The sequence below is a fragment of the Erpetoichthys calabaricus genome, chromosome 8 (assembly GCF_900747795.2).
Source record: "Erpetoichthys calabaricus chromosome 8, fErpCal1.3, whole genome shotgun sequence".
NCBI classification, from domain to species: domain Eukaryota; kingdom Metazoa; phylum Chordata; class Cladistia; order Polypteriformes; family Polypteridae; genus Erpetoichthys; species Erpetoichthys calabaricus.
Genome location: NC_041401.2, coordinates 38,057,423 through 38,080,387, shown reverse-complemented (window position 1 = coordinate 38,080,387; position 22,965 = coordinate 38,057,423). Strand labels below are relative to the sequence as shown.

Here is a 22,965-nt window from a genome sequence, read left to right as displayed (position 1 = left end):
GCATCTATGCAACAGAACCCAAACGATGGCGGTGTCTATGGAATAAAATGATAAATAAAAATAACAAATTACATTAACTGATCTACCTTACTAAACCACAGTTAATATATGCATGGCGGACGCACCAAGGAGCATGCGCACTGTGGCCTTGGCGCCCGCCCCAGAGTCAAACGCAGCGGCTTTTCAAAACGCAGCGGCTTCCCAGAATCAGTAGGTGGCGCCCGAACAACACGACCTGTAAACTAGACTTGCTCTAATCCACTGTGCCAGTAATGGAGATCACATAACGGTCATTCAGTTTGGCACCCGCCCCAGAGTCAAACGCAGTGGCTTCCCAAAACGCGGCGGCTCCCGCCCCAGAGTCAAACAGAGTGACTTCCCAAAACGCGGCGGCTTCCCGGAGTCAGTAGGTGGCGCCCAAATAACACAACGTAATGCGCCGTGGCGCCAGCCCCAGAGTCAGACGCAGCGGCTTCCCAAAACGCAGCGGCTTCACAGAGTCAGTAGGTGGCGCCCAAACAACACAACCTGTGAGCTACACTTGCTCCAATCCACTGTGCCAGTAATATAGATCACATAACGGTCACAGACTCTAACCCAGCGGCTTCCCAGACTCAGTGGCTGGCGCACGAACACCACAACCTGTAAACTGAACTTGCTGTGCTCCACTCTGCCAGCAGTCGGTGTCAGCAAAGGCAGCGGAATCATGTCTCCACAAAACGAAACCGCTTTACTACAGATATACTTATGTAATTAAATGACATTTCCCCAAACGCACCCACCCTCCATGATATGTCATCCATCCGGATATCGGACGGAACACAAACTGATTGCCATTCTTGGATTTCCGATTCGCTAGCGAATTGCGGGCTTACTTGTTACAGTATATTCTGAAGAAAACAGGAAACTACTCCTTAAACCAGTGTTTCCCAGCTCAGACCCTGGTTAAGACTATTTACCAGTGCTCAACAAATGTATTCCACTGGATCTTTATGACAGTTTGTGATAAAGAAAGGCGAGCAGTAGAGTGTGGTTGGCGTATTTGTGAGAATCAGACCAGACACCTCATGTGATAGACCAGGACACCTGAGGCCTCAAGCCATTTCTTATTCACAGGCGAGATTTTATGAAACACAAACTTGGTATGGAAAGTATCTTAAAGTTACAGAAAGTTTCAACCATCCATAAGTCTTACGCAGATCTTTTTGGTGTTAGCATTTTAGCAGGAGGCAAGACGGTAAAATGAACAGAAAATCTTGTTTTATTGCACAGTTCAATGATGCATCAGTCACATTCTGATGTCTCTCCATCCATCCATCCATTTTCTGATCCCAGTTGTTCTAAGCCTGTAGCAGAACAGAGGATCGTGTGATTTCTGCAGGGTGGTCTCCGTAATGTAGCCTCCAATTCAGCACACAACTCCAAGAGGACGGCTTTAAACATTGAAATCGGCTTAGATGGCGGTCATCATCATGAAAAAGGACACAAATACCGTGAAAAGTGTTTAAATGACAGAAGACGTTGTGTTTTTAAGTTTTTTTTTTTTTTGTCTTCATATTTTAACTGTGGCAAAATAAGCACTCTCCTATGCTTTTAAGAAGTTAGAAAATGTCTGCATAGCATAACATTCTGATTTGAAGGTTGAGTGTTTTCTGCTATTTATTTGTTTCATCAAAGAGACAGATAGGACTTTTTTTGTTTTGTTTCTTTTTAATATTCTGTCACAGTGGTATGTGTGATGCAGGTTTGCTCCGGCCACCGCACCTCTGTTTGTACAAGCAGGCCTAAGCGCTGGCATGTGTGCAATACCGTTTAAATCGCTCTAGCATTGACTACTGATGATCTGTTCAGTCGAAAGCAACTTTTGGGTGTGTAAAACAGGAAAATACTGACTACAACATGTACAAGTTGAAGTAACCTCTCTTAAGCTAAAGCTAAAACAGTAAACTATCCTGCAATTGGAATTGTACACAGTATTTCATGATCTGTTTTCAGAATAGGCAACGTGAAGAGAGAGTTACTTAGGGAAGGACGAAATATATTGTTTGTTGATCCATCTATCTGGGGCAGAAGGAGCCTATCCCAGCAAGCAACAGGCACAGGCAGGCAGGAGCAACCCTTGGACAGGGTGAACACACAAATATACACACGTTCATCACGGGACGATTCAGCATCACCAGTTAACTTAATCTGCATGTCTTTGGACTGTGGGAGCAAACTGGAGCCCACATGCAAACTTCAATCAGGGTGTGACCCCCAGAGTCCTTAGTACGAGATGGCAGCACTATTGCTGTGTCACTGGGCCCCCAATTCATTGATTATTAACATATTTACATTTACTTTGGCCTTAAAAAAATGAAGAAAAGATATCCTTTATTTATGCCTTATTTTAGTAACATAGAGCATCCACTTGGGTGGGGGGGCTCTAGTTCCCCTTGGCCACTTCTTAAACTCCACCAAATGTCAGTAATACCACAAGTTCATATTCACTGAAGTTTTGTTTCCTCTGTTCTCTCATGGTTTGAAAGGAAAGACCTTACTGGGGGATTTGGTCAAATTTATATGGTAATTAGGTCATGAATATTCAAAAAAGGTGTTTTTACCCCATATATGGCTGCTGGTGGGAGGTGATGGGGAGGGGCTAAAAGTGTACACATGAGCACGCAGTTTCAAGTTCATTTGAGGTTTATCAAGGAACTTGGTGTGGGACCAGGCATGGATTCTGTTTTATAAATCCTTTATCGTTTTTGTGTGTACACCATTTTTGCATTTCTAGCAAAAGCAAATTTTACTATGGAATCTAAGCAAGGTTTTTTTACATGAGGCCCTTGGTGTATAGGCAAGCAGAAGGCTTTTATTATACTTTATTTTCTTTCCATTTAGTTATCCTTCTGGAATGTTTACACTTTAGACTTTCTTGGGTCTTTTTTACTTTTGGGGGGCTGGAGTTGCTCATAAGCACCCTTAACAGATTACAAAAGCAATTGTGAAGCATCCATCTTATCAGTGTTACTCTAAAATAGCAGTTAGACTGCCAAGCAGAAAAAATTCAGCAGTTGGGATGAAAAAGAGAAAAAGATGAAAGTGAGTACCTTAATGAAAGGCTGAATATTTATCACATTTTGATTTTAAAATGCCGTTAAATAATTCAGTAATTATTGGAACAGCTTTCCTCCAGTAGGTGAAATCTCAGACTCCATCTCTGTTGAATCTTGCATTTCATGAAAAGGAAATTACTTCAGAAGACAACATTACGAGTCCAAAAAAAAAAAAAAAACAAGAAAAACCAAGAAAAACTGGGTCACAGTTTGTAATAAAAGATGTTGGGAGGAATGCAAACATTAAGCTGAGAGCTCTTTCAGGATATTGCTTGTGGAAGATGCTTTTCTATGTGTCAGTCAAGCGGAGCGAGCTCAAGCATCTGGAAAGGGAGTGCTTTTAAAATGATTTCAAAGTGAGCTATTTTTACAAAGGGTCTAAATCCTTGACAACACAAGTAGTCTAAATATATCCCGTTATATTTGTTATCTTTTGTCAGAAATTCAGAAGGCGAGTCCAAGAATCCACACAAGTCCTCCGAGAACTGGAAATTTCATTAAGGACCAATCACATTGGGTGAGTTTTTCATAGAAATGCTTGTTTATCAGATTTCTGTGCTGTTTGTTTTATTACAGTAGCCTGTGGAAGACACGCTCTGCATTCTGGGAGCCATCCAGTCTCACTGCATAGTCTTATGTGTATGATACAGTGGGTCACTACTCCAGGCATAGATGTCCACCAGTTTACTAAATGCAGGCAGGGTGAGGACAAGCAAGGTAGTGACACCTACATACTGTTCTCCTACCCAGACAGATACCACAGTCCCAGGTTATTACGTGCAAGGGCTGACCCACAATCCTTTTACTGGGCTCCCCCGGTTCCCTCATCTCTGTTCTTGTTTTACGGTGTTTACCCACCATGTTTTTAGGCCTCCAAGCTGTTCGCTACCCCTTGGCGGTCAAACTGTTATTCCTGATGCAAAGTTAAATTGCAGAAGTCATTTGATGGCTCAACAATGACAGACACCCTGGACCCCTGTGCTGTACATGTTCTGTAGATGGGACTGTCCAGCCCTGGTTGAGCAGGTCCACAGTAGTTACTGTATAGTCTTGCAGGTTCTTGCAGGTATCACTGGACAACAAAGATTTTGCTTCCTGACCTCTTTTGTGGGTACTTTATTTATTTTGCCCTGCTGATTACTGTTTTATTGCAGTCCCCTATTTTTGTGCGTTCCTTTCATATTGTAAGTATGCATACACAGTATGTATATGCAGCATATACAATTACAGCTGGAACATCTGTGGTGATCTAAAAGTAGTGGCACTGCTACTAGGAATGCAGCTCAGGTATCCCAAGTGCCTTTGTTTCATTTGGGAATTGGAGAGCCATGCTGAAGAGTCTCATTACATTAAAATAAATGGCTGTTTCATAAGGGCAGAAAAGTGTGGCACATAAACCACTTGTCGGCCCAGCAAAGACATTTTTTTCCTCCTTCTTATATAAAACTTGGAATGATGAAACATTTTATGGAAACAATGAAGAAGGAAGGGGAATAAGTTTAATATTTGAGAAGGGTATTTCCACAAATAACTGATGTCAAGATTAAGGAAGCCATCTTTGTTTGCCCACAAATAAGACGTGTCATCCACGACAAGCGGTTTGAAAATCTGGTAGTGGAGCCTGAAGGAAATTGCGTGGGAGGCAAGCAAGGATGTTGTTGAGAATTGTCTTGGCAACTGCAGAGCACCAAAGTATGTCCAGCTGGTTCACAAAATGCTTCAAGTGTACAAAACCATGACGTGCAGCATGTCACTGAAGGTTCATCGTCTCCATTCACACAGTAACGAACGTGGTGCAAGGTTTCACTAGCACATTACAATAATGGAAAAGGGGCAAGTGGAATCCATCAATGCTGGCCAACTATTCCTAGAGACTGAAATAAGAAGCATCAGATGATGAGTACAAAGGAAAATTAAAACATTTTTTTATCTCAACTGAGCTAATGCAGTATGTTAGCAGTATTAACTGATTAAACACTCTAAATTCAATAAAAGTTAATTTCATGCTTTTCTAAATTCCTACATGGTGCAATCAATCTGAAAGTATATTTGTGTTCTGCTTGAAACTGTCTATCATATTCAGTACATTTTTTCAGGAAGCAAAACTTGAGACAAAAAAAAATGTCCATTGTAATTGAATGTGCTTATAATGAAATTCTTTGAGCACAACATGCCTAAGGCTGAAAGACACCGTAAAGTTTGATTTTTTTAAGGATTGCACCAGGGAATGGAAAGTATTGTAGGTGAAAAGGCAAGTTTAGAAGACAGGTTGAAAATCAATAATCTGAGAAGCTCAAACTGAACAAAGACATCAAAACCAGAACATTAACAATGAAGCATAGTCATTAACAGAGGAGCTCCTAAACTAAATTGGTTTTCTTTCCCCCAGCTAATTTGTTTTTAATGACTGCTACATGGTGCTGTCCTATAAAGGTAGAGTGTGATGACACAGCATGTAACTGATATCATGTGTGTGACGCGTGAGTTACTGTCTTGCACCACAAAACACGAGGCTGAGTCTCAGTACTTTAGCAAAACCAGCTTTATTCAACTTAAAACAGGAACAGCACGGTTATTTATTGCAACGGGAGCTACCACTCTCCAATACACAGACACAGCAAACGGGCATAGTCTGGGCCAGGTTAGTGGCCAAGTTATACTGTTCCCTGCATTTATAATGTTCCTTACACCACCCATCGACGACCGGCGCTTATAAGCGCGTTCTCAATTGGCTCAGATTTGTTTCCGCAGCGCTATGCTGCTGCACTGCGACCCTGTGGTCGCCTCGGCAATGGACAGGCAGTCCTCCATAGATGCAGCAGTCGTGCTTTGGTGTGTTGTCCCATTGAGGGGGGGGGTCCTAAAAGAGTTCAGAAACCTCACAGTGTCTTCATGTCACCAGCAATATGCATAATCACCAGAAATCAAATAAAGATAACACAGAATGACGATGATTGCATTAGAAAGCATTCCAAAATGGTTCTGTGATGATGTCACTGTCATACTCTTAAATAAAACAATAAACATGTAGAAATATAATAATCAAAAAATTAAAAATGTGGTATAAAGAATGCAGTCAATCTATAACTTGGATTTTTTACAGTGTTGTTTATTATTCACCATCTTCTGCTCATCATTCTTCTTTATTTATTTTGTATTTCTGAAAAAGATGGCACATTTTCTTTGGCCTACAGCACACTACCACACCTCAGTTTTTTGCTTTATTTTTTCTACATTTTCCTGAAAAGCTATTTAAAAGTGAACACTCAAACTAACATTACATTCACAAACACATTTAATCAGTTAGGGTTGTTATGAATGGTTAATTAGAAAAGTTTTTTTTTTTTTGCCCTCTGCCGTTAGAGTAAAATGTTTATTTTCTGTAATGGTTTTTGAGGGTGCTCAATCCAAGTTTGCATTTATTTGTTAATTGAACATCGTTTTGATGATGTTTATAATATTTTTGCGTCTTCCATCTTGGATTTTGATGACCAGAGCCATATTGTGGGTAATTTTGTTAGCAGTTGCTGCCACCTTGCTAAGACATGACTGCAGAAGGTGTGTAAGCAATGGTAAACAGGCCAGTGTCAGGCAATTCCTGCTCATCCGAGTTTACGGATACAATTCAAAAATAAAACAAAGACTCTAGTACGTTTCTCGAGCTACCCTGGTTCCTGAATTCCTGCGTGTGTCTTGCTGACTTAGACTCCTGGTTAGTGTCCCAGTACTTTAGCTTGGTTGTGTGAACTTTTAGCAACAAACTTGGCCTGTTTTGATTTTGCCACCTGATTCCTCTCCATCAATACTTGTCTGCCTTTCATAGGAAGTGGCAGAACACAGGTGACATTAGTGTCCTCAGCTGTGGTCTTGAATTGTGGGTAGTGACTGAAGGAATGAGACTGAGAATTAAGGCTGCAGAAATGAGGATTCTTTGGAGGATGGCTGTGCCGACACTCCCATCACAGATTGAGAAGCTCATCGATTTGGAAGAAGTACAGAGTACAGTTACTGCTACTACAGATCGAGAAGAGCCAGTTCAGGCAGATTGGGCATGTCGTAAGAAACTCCCCCTAAAGCTGCTCCAGGCATATCCCACTGGGTGGAGTCTCGACAGCAGACCCAGGACATGCTGGAGGGAGGATATCTCTCGACTGGCTTGGGAAAACTTAGGAATTCCCCAAGAAGTGCTGGAATCTGTGGGGAGTTGAGAGAGTGAAGACGGGGCTGACCCACCCTCATCAGAAAAAAAATGTTTCAGAAAAAGAAATGCAAAATTTAAATGAAATCTTATTGTTTTTGTTTTATTTTTTCTTTGTGTTGAATGGCACAGTTATGACATCAAGTGTCAACATTTGGAGGCTTGGCTTCTATGACATCACACTTCACTGGGGGCGTGGCCTACATGTGCGCACTTGTGTGACATCAAAGGGGCGTGATCACATGGTCTTATGCAATGGGAGGCCTTGTACTCAGTGAAAGTCAAGTTTTTCAATTTAAGAAATAGTTCCGTTTTCAACTTTTGCTTGTTCAGTGACTAAATTTGTGTGTTTGGTTGCAGTTCTTTTTGACTTTTTTTGAGATGATCACTGCTTACATTTTGAACTGTGAAAGCCGTTCACAGCTGAAGTAATTCACAGCTGAAGTATTTATTTTCCTCACTACAAAGTACGAGTGCTGGTGTAAACGTAGTGATAGTAAGACACTGATATGATTGGTGTTTTTCTTACATTTTTTGTGGGTTTATAGTATTATTAACAGAAAGTATGGATCTAATCTGAGGTTTCCTAACCTGGGGAATCTGATTCTAACTTATTTTACTCCAAAAAATTATATTTGAGCAGTTAAATGTTATTATGCGTTTTTGTGCAATAGCATTTTTCTTTTGTCAGGGGTGCCACCTTTTTCTATCATTAGCCTAGTCTATTGTGATAACAATAATACCCAGAATGCTGCAAGAATTGGACAACAGCTATTTAAGATGTGCGTCCTTTGCTCTTGTTATTTTTGACCTGTTGGCAGACTTTTCACTATTATTTCCCGACAATGTTTTTCATTTTCTGATTGTATGTTTTGCAGAAGGGAAGATGGACTTATTGTAAGGAACTTCACTCCCATTCTGTGTTACCTTCCAATACCCCAATCTTAATAACATCTGCCTTTTCTCTACAAGGCATAACCAGCAGGAACCAGGAGGTCACTAGTCAGTTACAGGGCCCACTCATGCATACATCCACACATCCACAGGGCCAACGTAAAACTGCTAATTAACCTAAAACACAAATGTTTGGGGTGCAAGAGAAAAAAAAGCGGAATATTGAGAAGGAAAGACATGCAGGAACAGTGAGAATGTGCGGATGGTGATCTTGGACCTCATTTATAAAGCTTGCGTGCGTACACACAAAAAGAGCCTCAAAATATGCGTACGGAACTTCCCACGTAAACGTCGCAGTTTCTAAAATAAAACTTGATGGGGGAGTGTGTGTATACAGTGGTGTGAAAAACTATTTGCCCCCTTCCTGATTTCTTATTCTTTTGCATGTTTGTCACACAAAATGTTTCTGATCATCAAACACATTTAACCATTAGTCAAATATAACACAAGTAAACACAAAATGCAGTTTTTAAATGATGGTTTTTATTATTTAGGTAGAAAAAAAATCCAAACCTACAAGTCCCTGTGTGAAAAAGTAATTGCCCCCTTGTTAAAAAATAACCTAACTGTGGTGTATCACACCTGAGTTCAATTTCCGTAGCCACCCCCAGGCCTGATTACTGCCACACCTGTTTCAATCAAGAAATCACTTAAATAGGAGCTGCCTGACACAGAGAAGTAGACCAAAAGCACCTCAAAAGCTAGACATCATGCCAAGATCCAAAGAAATTCAGGAACAAATGAGAACAGAAGTAATTGAGATCTATCAGTCTGGTAAAGGTTATAAAGCCATTTCTAACGCTTTGGGACTCCAGCGAACCACAGTGAGAGCCATTATCCACAAATGGCAAAAACATGGAACAGTGGTGAACCTTCCCAGGAGTGGCCGGCCGACCAAAATTACCCCAAGAGCACAGAGACGACTCATCCGAGAGGTCACAAAAGACCCCAGGACAACGTCTAAAGAACTGCAGGCCTCACTTGCCTCAATTAAGGTCAGTGTTCACGACTCCACCATAAGAAAGAGACTGGGCAAAAACGGCCTGCATGGCAGATTTCCAAGACGCAAACCACTGTTAAGCAAAAAGAACATTAGGGCTCGTCTCAATTTTGCTAAGAAACATCTCAATGATTGCCAAGACTTTTGGGAAAATACCTTGTGGACTGATGAGTCAAAAGTTGAACTTTTTGGAAGGCAAATATCCCGTTACATCTGGCGTAAAAGGAACACAGCATTTCAGAAAAAGAACATCATACCAACAGTAAAATATGGTGGTGGTAGTGTGATGGTCTGGGGTTGTTTTGCTGCTTCAGGACCTGGAAGGCTTGCTGTGATAGATGGAACCATGAATTCTACTGTCTACCAAAAAATCCTGAAGGAGAATGTCCGGCCATCTGTTCGTCAACTCAAGCTGAAGCGATCTTGGGTGCTGCAACAGGACAATGACCCAAAACACACCAGCAAATCCACCTCTGAATGGCTGAAGAAAAACAAAATGAAGACTTTGGAGTGGCCTAGTCAAAGTCCTGACCTGAATCCAATTGAGATGCTATGGCATGACCTCAAAAAGGCGGTTCATGCTAGAAAACCCTCAAATAAAGCTGAATTACAACAATTTTGCAAAGATGAGTGGGCCAAAATTCCTGCAGAGCGCTGTAAAAGACTCATTGCAAGTTATCGCAAACGCTTGATTGCAGTTATTGCTGCTAAGGGTGGCCCAACCAGTTATTAGGTTCAGGGGGGCAATTACTTTTTCACACAGGGCCATGTAGGTTTGGATTTTTTTTTCTCCCTAAATAATAAAAACCACCATTTACAAACTGCATTTTGTGTTTACTTGTGTTATATTTGACTAATGGTTAAATGTGTTTGATGATCAGAAACATTTTGTGTGACAAACATGCAAAAGAATAAGAAATCAGGAAGGGGGCAAATAGTTTTTCACACCACTGTATATATATATTTACAGAAATTCTGACCCATGCGTACGCAATATTTCAGAGAAACTGGGAAATGATGATGATTATATCGGAAATGCAGTCAAATGAAATAAATGACAACTTGCATGCATAAATTATATCACCTAGCTGTTATTATAATGTGCGTTGATGTGACAAACACATTAAAGCTCAACTGTGATGAGTATGATGTACAGACTGTATTTTACTTCTCTTTTAAGAGGACCAATGCTGCGTATTTGCACGGAAGAACATTTTTTTTCTCCTTTAGTTTAGAATACCTGTTGTACCTGCGCTGGAGGTCTTTAACCAAATGACCAAGTGCTACATCCAGTTTTTGTATGGTGCGGTTGCACAGTAATATAACATGTTGTTACCAACATAAAAAGGCCGTGTGCAGCAGTGTCTGTTTTCCTAATGTAATCGAAGCCCTTTAATGCACTCATATTACAATAAGGGCACCTAGCGAGAACGAAGCTGGCTTTGTTAACTGTAAGCAGTGACATTCTATTAAGATGCAAGTCATCTGTGATGCCAGGATGAGACTGGCAATCATCAGGACTGCTCTTGCATAATGGGGCATAAAAAGGCATCTCCAATTACAGATGCCATTCGCAGATCGACATCAGAGAGTGTAGACGTGCTTTTTTCCTCCTCTTGTTACACGCACGCTCTACCAGTGACTATTGAGCCGCTTCATCACCAGAAAGCGGACCTTTCTTGTTTTTATTTCAGGTATGGTGTGGCTGGAGCTCATGACATTTACAGCAGCAGTAATGCTGTGCCATTCAACATATTTGTGCTTGTTGCTGACACCCACTCTTAAGCCACCTAATAAAGGTTCATCTTGTGTCTGTAGTTTACAGACGATAACTTCTGTCTCGCACTACTGGATGCATCATGTGGCTGCACTACCAGCCAATAGGGGTTTGCAGCATGTATGGTGCATGTATGGTTGTTTCAGGGCGAAACCAGGCAGGGTTTCAGGCGCATTCACAAACGCACATTTACATGATAATTGTAATTTATAAAGGATATATTGTGAGAAATGTGTGTGAGGTAGGTTTTATAAATCTGCATTTTCCTGTTTTTTGGTGTCTGTGTATTTTCATACTCAAAGTCATGCAATGTTTTATAATTGAGACCCCAAGGCTGGTAATCTGAACTTGGGCGTTGGGTTTGTGAAGATGCAGCACTAACCACTGCACCACCATTCCAACCTTAATGAATACATATACTGGTGAAAATGGTAGCCAGTTATTAGTTAACTGCCTGTTGACTTAATATTTGATACCCCTATGATAATTTCTGGGTAGTAAATAAAAAAAAGAGAAAAAGTTAAATTTCTTACCAAACAAGAGAACTAAAAGGATTACAATGCACTATAAAGCTATAACAGCAATGTCCATTGTTCTGACATTCAAAGAGACTGTAAAGTTGCACTGTTATTCATTTCTAAGATGGTTTACAAAGCCATTTGACTGTATGAGAAGTTCATCCATCCATCCATTATCCAACCCGCTATATCCTAACTACAGGTCTGCTGGAGCCAATCCCAGCCAACACAGGGTGCAAGGCAGCAAGCAAACCCTGGGGAGGGCACACGCACACACACCAAGCACATACTAGGGACAATTTTAGGATCGCCAATGCACCTAACCTGCATGTCTTTGGACTGTGGGAATAAAATCGGAGCACCCGGAGGAAACCCACACAGACACGGGGAGAACATGCAAACTCCACACAGGGAGGACCCGGGAAGCGAACCAAGGTCTCCTTACTGCGAGGGAGCAGCACTACCACTGCGACACCGTGCCGCCCTATGAGAAGTTCAGTTAGTAGCAAGTTAGAAGATCACTGGAACAAAAGGATACAGCTGCTATGGCCCTCTGCAGTCTCGTAGAACTCTTTACTTTCATTGCTCCCCTAATTTCTAGGCTGCTTCTAAACATTGTTTCAATGCTCTCATGACAGATCTTTGAGACCCTTCCATGCTCCTTAGATATGCATTGTACGCTAACTGCCATCCATGTTCCTGCTTAAATTCAGTTCTCTGTCCTGAGATGTCTGTTCTCTGTTACCCCATAGCTTGACCTTGCAGACACTATATACTGTGCCCACTTAACAGAGAGTGTCTTTACAAAACAATTGAGTTTTATTAGCAGTAACCCAACAGTAAAGATAACACCACAGAAAGCCACATGAATGCAGGGAATTTCCTCAGTGGTGTGAGTACACCACACTTTACAAGATGGCGTGAAAAACTCCCAAACAGGGAGAATTTACTGTGAAAGCACATTTTAAATAGAAAAACATTCACTTTTTGCATGTTAAAAAAAACATAAAAATGTGAAGCGTATTTGTAAGATGGTAGAAAACAAAATCCGGAAAATGAGGGTTGGTGATGCATAAATGTTTAATCAACTCATAAAATATTCAGAGAAAATTAAACGTTTTCTCTGCAAGATGCAAAGTCAACAAAAACTCTGGTGAAGAAGGATGAGTGAAGCCCTCTTGAAGCTAATTCTGAGGCACCAACGGTATTCAAACTGAACTTATCTTTATTTACAATGTTTATGTATGCCCAGATACTTGTAAATCAGTGGTCTCAAACTCCGGTCCTGGAGGGCCATAGTGGCTGCAAGTTTTCATTCTAACCGTTTTCTTAATTGGTGACCAGTTTTTGCTGCTAATTAACACCTTTTCTTTTTATTTTATTTTTATTTTTTTTACTTGTTTTTTAAGATTTGTTCCCCTGATCATTCCTCTGATTGTTTCTCTGAATTGCTTTATTTCTTTCCTTAGTTGGCACCCAAACAGAAATGAAATGTGAAGTGAGGGAGCCAACAGAAGACCAACTAAGTCAGGGCCTTCAACTCCAACCAGTTGCTTAATTAGGTGCTGAGTCTCATCGTTAATGAAACTCGTTCTTTAATTCCATGACTTGTTGCTGCTCTCACCATGCAATAACAGACATTTCCAAAATTATTGATCTTCTCTTTTCTAAGAGCTCTGTTAAAATGTTTTGTGGACCTGAGCAGATCAACATTCCTGAGACCTTCCCCTTTCTTTATTTTCAGATATTGTATGATGGACATAGTTTGCTGGTCCTGTTTTGGCTCATTTTGTTTCTCATTATTGTTTGGCTGCTGATGAGTAGATGAAGGAAAAGAAACAATTAAAGGGTCAGAGTCTTCAAGAGCAAGTCAATTAAAGTTAATGTAAAAGAAGTTAATTAGTTTCAAAAACAGGTCACTAATTAAGAAAAGGGTTAGAATGAAAACCTGTAGCCACTGTGGCCCTCCAGGACTGGAGTGTGAGACCTCTGTTGTAAATGTTCATGATTGTAAACCTCAACAAGAATTCTTAAATATAAAGCATCCCCGTCTTTATGTCCACATTCTATCCAGGACTCCACCCTTAAGAGCTTTCCTTAAGCATTTGCTTCTCATGGGTGCACAGTATGTCCTCAGTTTGCGTCTCACAGAATTACAGTAATTTTGCATGTGTTATTGAGGACAATTAAACTTAACCGTAGACCCCACCCTCTAACAGAATGCTCCACCCAAAAGTGTTATTGTTTTGTATGTTATTTACCACATGTGGTTTGTAGTGATGGCCGAGAAAAAAATTAAAGTCTTAATATTTTTATGGAGAACATTTCTATTAGAATGGGACCTTATGGTGACCTATGTTGGGCAACAGCAAACAATATAAAAACCATCCATGAAAAAAATCTCACATCACCCATGTGGCATAATCCACATATGTCAAGTCATCTGTTTAGACTTGACAACAAGCAAAACAGGTGTATTTTTTACTAAAATACTGTTAAATAAATACCTCCAGAAAATGAACGTAATCCATGAACAGGAGGTCTGTTCAACACAGATTGAAGACAGGACACTTGACCAATGAATGGGGGGTGGGGGTGAGGTGAGGCAGGTCTTCAATTTAAATATTCATCATTTTTGGTGGAGTGTTTTTGTTATTAGCCCAACTTGTTGATGTTTGTCATTAATAATGCTCTAGCAAGTGGCACATTCCAACGTAAAGTGTCCCTCCTTTTGCCAGAGTGCTGACCGCGATCTCACAGAGAAATGGGGACATGATGGTTTATGCAAATGAGGGTCATCTGCAGAAGCGAAGTGAAAGGAGCCAAGTTCATCAAAACTCAAAAAGACGCATTTAACAAGTTCTTTCATGGAATTGTAGCTATGAGCATAGTCAATTTCATGTGACTAATCCAGTAAGAAAGGAATTTAGTATATATCACTCCCCATCTCCTTCATTTATCTGCAACCTTATGCAAATGCTGAAGAATGGACTACAATTCCCAGCAGCCAGGATGCTGCTGCAGAGAACTTCAGCGGCACTCATAAAGTTTAAATGGGCGCATCAACAAACAATGCACATCAAAGGTGGCAACTGCTTTTTTCCCTTAACCAAGCTGGGATAACAATTTCATTGTGTTGCTGGATTACAGTGTTTATCTTAGAGCAGACTTTCTTAACTCGTGTGGCCTTGAGACCCAGTTTTATCTTTTCAAGTTCCTTGACAACTCATGGACAGCATTTGAAAAGGTGTTTTATTTCTTCCATTTTTTTTAATCAAGAGCAATTGGAAGAGCCAGGGAAGGGTGGTCTCCTTAGTGAAACAGGCACAGTTTGAAACAGAAAAAATATCACGCAGTGTTGTCGAGTAGACCAAGGGTGTGTTACATGTGACAATAAATCTGCGATAAACTAATTACATTTTTTTGAAATCAGTGCATAGCATTACATTTTTGAAAAAGCTAACAGTGTTATCCACCTGCATGTCTTCATTAAGTATGCAATACCAGCTTAAGTGCTTCATGAAGTTTAAAAAAAGGAAAACATACTTTACGTTAACAGAAGGAGCCAAGCCACGACTGAACAAAATGAGGTGCGATTTTTTTCAATAGCTGATAGGGATGTTTTTCAGAATGTGATAAGAAGAGAGCAAGGCTTTGACGTTAATGGAGAGTTGAGATTTTTTTGCAGTTTTTATCTTTTAATGAATCAAAATTCATGTATACATTAACTGAAAACCGCATTAATATGGAGTTCTACTGCAATCTATTCACAGCAACACCACCAAGGGCTATGTGTAGCATGTTCAAAAGTAAGCAGCTCAAGTGAACTAATAATATTAGCCCCTGGTGGAAAAAAGTTACAATTATTGTATATAAGAAAGTACGTAATTACATAATACTTCTGATTCTTCTGATTAACCAGTGGCAATAAAACAGAGCCCCATTGACGAGACGCTTTTTGGTAATACAGCTAGTTGAGTTTAATGATAAAAGCTTGTAGGCAGCTTTACCTGTGACAAAACATTTTCCAACTGGCATGCATTCCCGATGTCACCTCCTTTGTAATGTAACTATTCCGAGTTGTCCGGCTTTGCAGTTTCCACCTAAAAAAAATAAAAATAAAAAAATACTGTCACGCCACCAGATTCGCAAATTTGACTTTCATTGTTTTGGTTATTTACAAATTGGTCAAAAATATATAAACAATGTAGAAAATCTGCATCACATAAAATCATATAATATATAAATATTAGTGTTGTTTAACATTTGTTAGTGTATGTGTAAACTATATTGTTAATATCAAAAGTTATTTTTGGTAAAAAAGAAATGTGGGATATACGCTAGCTACCTTCTACCTTAACTGCTCCCTTACAGTAGTTATTCAGCAGATCTGGACCTCTCCTCCTAGCTGGTGCTCGTTCATTTATTTGTTTGTTTGTTTGTTCACATGCCTGCTCTCTCTCTCTCTCTCTGTCTCACTCTCTCACGAGCTCCTCTCCCTTTTTATCCGTGTGGCCAGCCACAGGTGACACTGTGCAGTCACCACACTGCTAAACAGCAATCAACTCAGTAAGGCGAGTACATGTGCATTACAGTGCCAATTAACCAGTCAGTCAGTCCGTCATTTTCCAACCCGCTGAATCCGAACACAGGGTCACAGGGGTCTACTGGAGCCAATCCCAGCCAGCACAGGGCGCAAGGCAGGAACAAATCCCGGGCAGAGCGCCAGCCCACCGCAGGACACCCACACACCAAGCACACACCAGGGACAATTTAGGATCGCCAGTGCACCTAACCTGCATTTCTTTGGACTGTGGGAGGAAACCGGAGCACCCAGAGGAAACCCACGCAGACACCGGGAGAACATGCAAACTCCACGCAGGGAGGACCTGGGAAGCAAACCCAGGTCTCCTTACTGCGAGGCATCAGCGCTGCCACTGCGCCACCATGCCACCCCAGAGGGGTTATTTTTTAAAAAATCCTAAAACCAATTAACAAATAAAACCACAAAAATATCCCACTGTGACACTCCCCACCTCAGTTAGGGGGCTCAAGTATTTTTTTTTTTAATTTTCACATTCACAGAGTTCTTCTTCCCTTAACCCTCGTTAATGTGAAGGGTTGACTGTAGTAACGTTTTGGAAGTATAATTAGTAATAATAATAGAGGGCTTGACTTGTAATATTGTCCTGTCCAGGTGATGTATTAGTTTCAAGTTATTTAGTCTGACTTTCAGTTATTTAACCACACTGCTCAGTATTATTAACATGTCCTCTGCATCCCCTGTGGTTACTAATCACTTCATGAAAGCCAAAGATGTACTTTGGATTTAATTATTTTGCCTGTGTGTCTACCTCTGCGATTTATTTCTCCTCACACTTCACATCCGCTGTGACCTGCCAAGCTTGGGATTCTCGTCTGTTGAATTAGTGTGTGGCAATACTTGTAGAGTCTTGAATCTCACAGACTGCTAAAGGGGAATGTCCTGTGGTTTCCTGCGATGTGATTGGGAAATCGTTCCCTTTTACTTTGGAGGCAAACGCAGAGCTCTGCTGGTTTAATCAGTCTTTTAACACTGGCCTTTGTGACGCTTTCTGAAATGATGTATCAGTTATGGTGCTGCAGGAAATTCCTGTAATGTACTGACCTTTTTAAATGAGGGTCTTATATTGCACAAGTCGATTCATATTATTGTTCACTGTTTGCCTAGCAGAGGTATGTTGCTTATCAGGATAATCATGCTGAAAGAATTCATACCATTAGTTGAGACAAGTAGCATCTTGACAAACTCCATAGCCAGCAGTGATGCATTGTGCTGAGAGCTTCAGCAATAATTCTGTTCCTACTTCGAAGGACGAGTTATTTTGTGTTTCATAAACTGGGAATTATTTAAGATATGTTAATTTTACTTTGCTAACCAGTAGACACTGAAAAGTGGATCCAACTAACATTGGTGTAGCTTCAGCCCTTTCTTCTGAACAGACGGTGAAGGTTTCAGCACACTTGCCAATTGCACAAAATTTACAAGTTCATTTTTTTTTTTTTTACATTCCCTAATCATCTGGCTCTCTTCCTTCTGGCTCTGATGATATGCCCACATTTAAACAAAGCTCAAAAAGGCAAAACTGAAGTTCACAAATTTGTTTTGTTACATCTGGGCGCTGAGTTTGATTGCATAGACCCCCCCCAAGAATTAAGGGGGAAATCACGAAATGACTAGCCACCCTCTTAATTCAGGGGTCACAGAAATACGTCGAGGTTGGAAGAAAACCTGTGTCTACGCTATTGATCACTTCACTGGTACTGTATGACTGGCACCATCTGCTGAAGTGGCAGTGTGCCAGCCTCAGAGTTATCACCAGGCCTTATCGGGTAAACTTCTGAAGCATTAAGTTATATTTGTTAAACCTGTCCATTCCATCATGAACAGGTGAAATTGATGATAACATCTCTGACTTATAGCGTCTACTCCTTTGGTAACACAACTCTGAATGATTCCTTCATAACTGATGTTAGCTAGTATTAGGAGCACAGAGCTGAGTATATAAAAAAAGGAATTAAAGCACACTGTCCTTGATTTTCCAACAAAGTTTTCAATACATTGAAGATTCTTTTAATGTGGGAAGTGACATCCTTCACGTCTCCTATAACTCTGTGATAGCCAGTGTAATTTTCAGTGCTGTGGTGTGCTGGGCTGGTAACATCGCCTGACTAGAGCTGCTGATTAACTGTATAGACTGCATCTCTGTTGTTAGTCATTAGCACTAAAACCTAAGGAACATGATAGTTATAATGTTTACTAGCCCTCGCCTACTCAGTACTCAAATGTAGCACTTGGTGTCACGGCCCAGCTGCCAGATTGTTCGGTCTGCCTAAGATAAAGTCATCCCTGATGGAGGATCGCAGGAATCGTGGGGTAGAGGGGTCCTTTCATCGGATTGGCTGGCCCAGCGCTGTTTCAGCTATGGAATGGCCAAATGGGAGAGGCAGCTTGATGGCCGAGGTCTCCAGGACTCTGAACAAATCCAAACCTTATTATGTGATATCATCTGCTGTTAAATTCTGCTCCATACTTGTAAAATTTTTATTTTTATACTGTATTGAGGATTTGTTCTGTTTTGTGTATTGTATTGTATTGTATTGACCCCCTTCTTTTTGACACCCACTGCATGCCCTACCTACCTGGAAAGGGGTCTCTTTTTGAACTGCCTTTCCCAAGGTTTCTTCCATTTTTTTGGGAGTTTTTCCTTGTCTTCTTAGAGAGTCAAGGCTGGGGAGCCATAAAGAGACAGGGCCTGTTAAAGCCCATTGCGGCACTTCTTGTGTGATTTTGGGCTATATAAAAATAAATTGTATTGTATTGTAATGTATCACTTCGAGAGAAGCCCACCGAATCAACAAGCTAATTAAAAGATCAGGCTCTGTTATAGGATACACTCTGGACCCCCTGGAGGTAAGGGAGAGAATTAAACTAAAACTGACCACCATTATGAAGAATGCTGCACATCCTCTCTCTGACACACTGACACTGAGGACTTTCAGCTGTCGAATCATTCAGCAGAAGTGTGTCAAGAAACGCCGCGAGGCTCCTTTATACCAACAGCAGTACGACTGGACTTTTTCAAATTTTTCTTTCTTTTTTAGTCATTCTGGTGTGTTTTCAGACCATAGTCTGGTTGTGTGTGTGTGTGTATTTATTTATCTATTTATGTATTTATGCCAAAGTTCCCCCTGTACTGTATCCATCTATCTATTCATAGCTTTGATAACATTTTTGCATCCTTCGTACATTTCATTCTCAAATTTAACCTTTGTGAAAGACCAGCCCAGCTACAGACAGATACCAAGGACACACAATGTTCAAAAGCACACTCTATTTATTATTTTTCTTCTGCACACACTCACACACACACACACAGTGCACCAACTACCACAATAAACTGTGGGTTAAGTGAAGTGGCTGTGTGCTGTGGTCCGGGTGTTATATTTGTACTTTAACTGCTGTAGGAGTCCTTCAAAGAGGATGAAGGTGCTCAATGAGGAATACAGCTACAGTGCCAAATGCTGTTGCTTGTGGCGCAGTGGGTAGTTAGGAGACCCGGGTTCGCTTCCTGGGTCCTCCCTGTATGGAGTTTGCATGTTCTCCCTGTGTCTGCGTGGGTTTCCTCCCATAGTCATGCAGGTTAGGTGCATTGGCAATCCTAAATTGTCCCTAGCGTGTGCTTGGTGTGTGTGTGTGTGTGTGCGTGTGTGCGTGTGTGTGGGCTAGTGCCCTGCCCGAGGTTTGTTCCTGCCTTGCGCCCTGCGTTTGCTGGGATTGGCTCCAGCAGACCCCCATGACCCTGTAGTTAGGATATAGCGGGTTGGATAATGGATGGATGATTTTGCATTTCTAGGAAGATTGTGTAATGTGCTTTAACAACTCGAGTCTTTCCTTCAGCTAACCTAATGAAGTTGCCTGTTTTAGTGCTAACTTTGCAGATTTCTTACAATATATTTTGGTTGTTTGAAAACCCCTTAAGTTCACATTCCCTCGTTGGCACTTAACTGCCAAGTTACTGAGCCTGTTGCACTCCAGCAATGCTACTGTTGTTGGTTTCTCTCTAGAACAGAGTAGGCCTTAATTCTGTTATACTTGCACTTTGAGTATTTTTTTAAACAAAGCTTCAGCTCAACCTATGACACAATGTCACACACGTCACCTACAAATATACATTTGTGTTTTATTTGGTTGTGCCTTCCTTACTTTTATAATTCCTCTTTTGAGTAACTTAAGTAGAACAATTAACATGTGCACCTTCTATAAGTAAATTGTTGTTACACAATTAACCAAGCAAGAATATGGCTTACCAGTAATTAGTGTTGTGCCACTCCGGTCGCAAAACCAAAGAAGAGGAAAATAGAATTGGTTTGAAGAAATGATACCATTTGTCACGTTTGCTCCAGAGCTGGCACTGCTTTAATAAATGGCGTCTCATTATTTTTTTCATTTGAGCTGTTGTGCTGCTAGCAGGGGCATCAAGACCTCAGACGTCTTTTTGTACAAGCAGTGCAGTCATTTCTCTCTGCAAAGATTCAAAAGTCATCTGCTGTATGAATGAGTTACAAAGATCTCACGTGTCCAAGGAGCAGTTTGTTTCTGTATTGATTTAGTGTTTTGTTTTAATTTTTACCTATATGCTGTTAATGTTAGCTTAAAAGGCTGTCAAGTTTTAATTTTTCTTAGACTACCAATTCTTGGCTTTTGTCAGTGTTTTACACTCCCAGCATGCAATTCCCTGACATTTTGCTTGACTTTCAGCTGCAGGGTTGAATGCACCGGGCCACTTTAAATATCACATTGGCGTGTTGCTGGTGAGGGAGATGGCTAATAAATAAAAAGGCCTGCCTAAATTTCAGAAATAACCTTATCTGTACTTTCTTGTGGCTTTTCTATTATATTTTAAATTGTGTACAGCATAATATTTCCTTACTTTATAGACTTTGAGTCAGAAGTGTTGTGATGCAAAATCAATTCGTACTAAATGGAATATTGGAATTGATTGGACAAATCCAGAAATCTGCACCTAACTATAATTTGTGTATCTCTTCCTAGGTGGGTGAGGGAATTCTTGAATGAAGAAAATAAAGGCCTAGATGTGCTTGTAGAATATCTGTCTTTTGCACAGTATGCTGTCACGTAAGTTCTTCCTTTTTTCCTTTTTTTAATTCTGTGATTTCTCTTTGTTAATCCTCCTGACTGAAGAAGTGAAGTTATAAAATGGATGCTTCAGAAGTGCTTTGTGATTCACTTTGAAATCCTCCATATTTAACAGTGACTGCTCTGATAAAGTCTTCAGGGTCTTTCCAAGACGACGCTGACACAAACTCTGTGAACTCGGTGCAGTCAGAGTCTCCTGCCAGCCTTCGGTGGCTTACTGTATACAATCACGGGCTACTTTATAAGGTCCTCCCTTTAACCTGCTCCTCCAAATAGCTCACCACTGTATGACTATATAGCATCTATACACGATCAAGAGGTTTTATTTGTTGTTCACAGAAATACTAGAATGGCCAAAACACACGACCCAACCAGCTTTGACTATGGTGTGATTGCTGATTCCAGACATGGTGGTTCCAGCAAAAGCTGACATTCTGGAATTTCTCTAGAGTTGACAGGGAATGCAGCAATAAATTAAAACTGCCAGTGAGCAACACTTCTGTTAATGAGAGGGGTCAGTGGAGAAGAGCCAGGCTCATTCAAGCTAACGAAAAAGCCACAAATCCTCAAATAACAGCTCTTTACCACAGTGCTATACAGGAGGTCATCTCTCAATGCACTGCAGGTCAAAATTTGAAATTGATTAGCTGTGGCAGAAGACGACCACACCAAGTTACAGTACGGCGAGGCGTAATTGCCAATGTAAAATATCCAGCCTTCTGTGGTCTTCCTGCTGCTCACAGTGGCAACAAACAACTTTCTTCTCCAAACTGTGGTGTTTCTTTTGGGGTGCATAGACTCTGATCAGTGAATTTGATCCTCGCCTGTCTGAACATCTCACCAAGTGCAGATGCAACGTCTGCGGAAGGACAATTCACCTGTCCTCCATGACAAGTTTAGTCATGAAATGTGTGGCCAAAGTTTTGATAGGAATTTAAAGTGCAAAGTTTTTACATTTAACAGCAGCTATCACGCATAATGACCAGCTTGTCCTGATCATTCGCTTTGTGCAACAGGATATATGGCAGGTGTTGTGGCTCTGTGTATAAACTATTAGTGTATGGGGTGACTACAATAAAGAAATAGTAACAATAATAATATTTTAAAAAATCACTCACAAAAACAGGTTATTATATTACATTTAAAAAACTACTTAAACTGAAATTCGTTCATTATGATCAGTGGGCTATTAGATGGGTGGATTTGAGTGGCTCAGAAATCCTTCTTGCCTCATGAGGGCTGGAATGTCCACAGAAGAAAGGCAACAACACACACAAAGAAAGAAGGACGTAAGGGCTGGCACATGCAGTGGACAGAGGTACCTACATTTACAATGTGATTATAACAGAAGTACAGTGGAACCTCGGTTCACGAACATCTCGGTACACATACAAATCGGTTTACGACCAAAAAGTTCGCCAAACTTTTGCCTCGGTTCACGACCACACACTCGGTATACGAACAAGCCAGTTTCCCTTTCGGTTTGTACGTGTTCAGTCTCTCCCTGTGCATTTCCTGTGCAGCGAGCAAGAGCGAGAGAGAGCACGACACACACACACACACACACACACACACACGCACACGCACACACACACACACACACAGGCAGCACGAGAGAGAGCGCTGGACGCATAAGGTAGGAAGGCAGTTAAAAAATGCACTGGGCTTGATTTTGTTTTCACTTCTGTTTACAGTGATCGGTTCGTAGCGTGCATTGTTG

The 22,965-nt window shown here is 40.8% G+C and overlaps 1 protein-coding gene across 7 annotated transcripts in view; it reads left to right on the top strand.

Annotated features, from left to right (window-relative positions):
• Positions 1 to 22,965, top strand: part of fmnl2a (formin-like 2a) — a 363,272-nt gene that overhangs the window by 250,747 nt on the left and 89,560 nt on the right. For all 7 annotated transcript variants that reach the window (XM_028806468.2, XM_028806470.2, XM_028806471.2 and 4 more), the window contains exons 4-5: positions 3,539 to 3,615; positions 21,141 to 21,224. In XM_028806468.2, the coding sequence (XP_028662301.1) occupies positions 3,539 to 3,615; positions 21,141 to 21,224 (161 nt within the window). The remainder of the gene's footprint in view (positions 1 to 3,538; positions 3,616 to 21,140; positions 21,225 to 22,965) is intronic.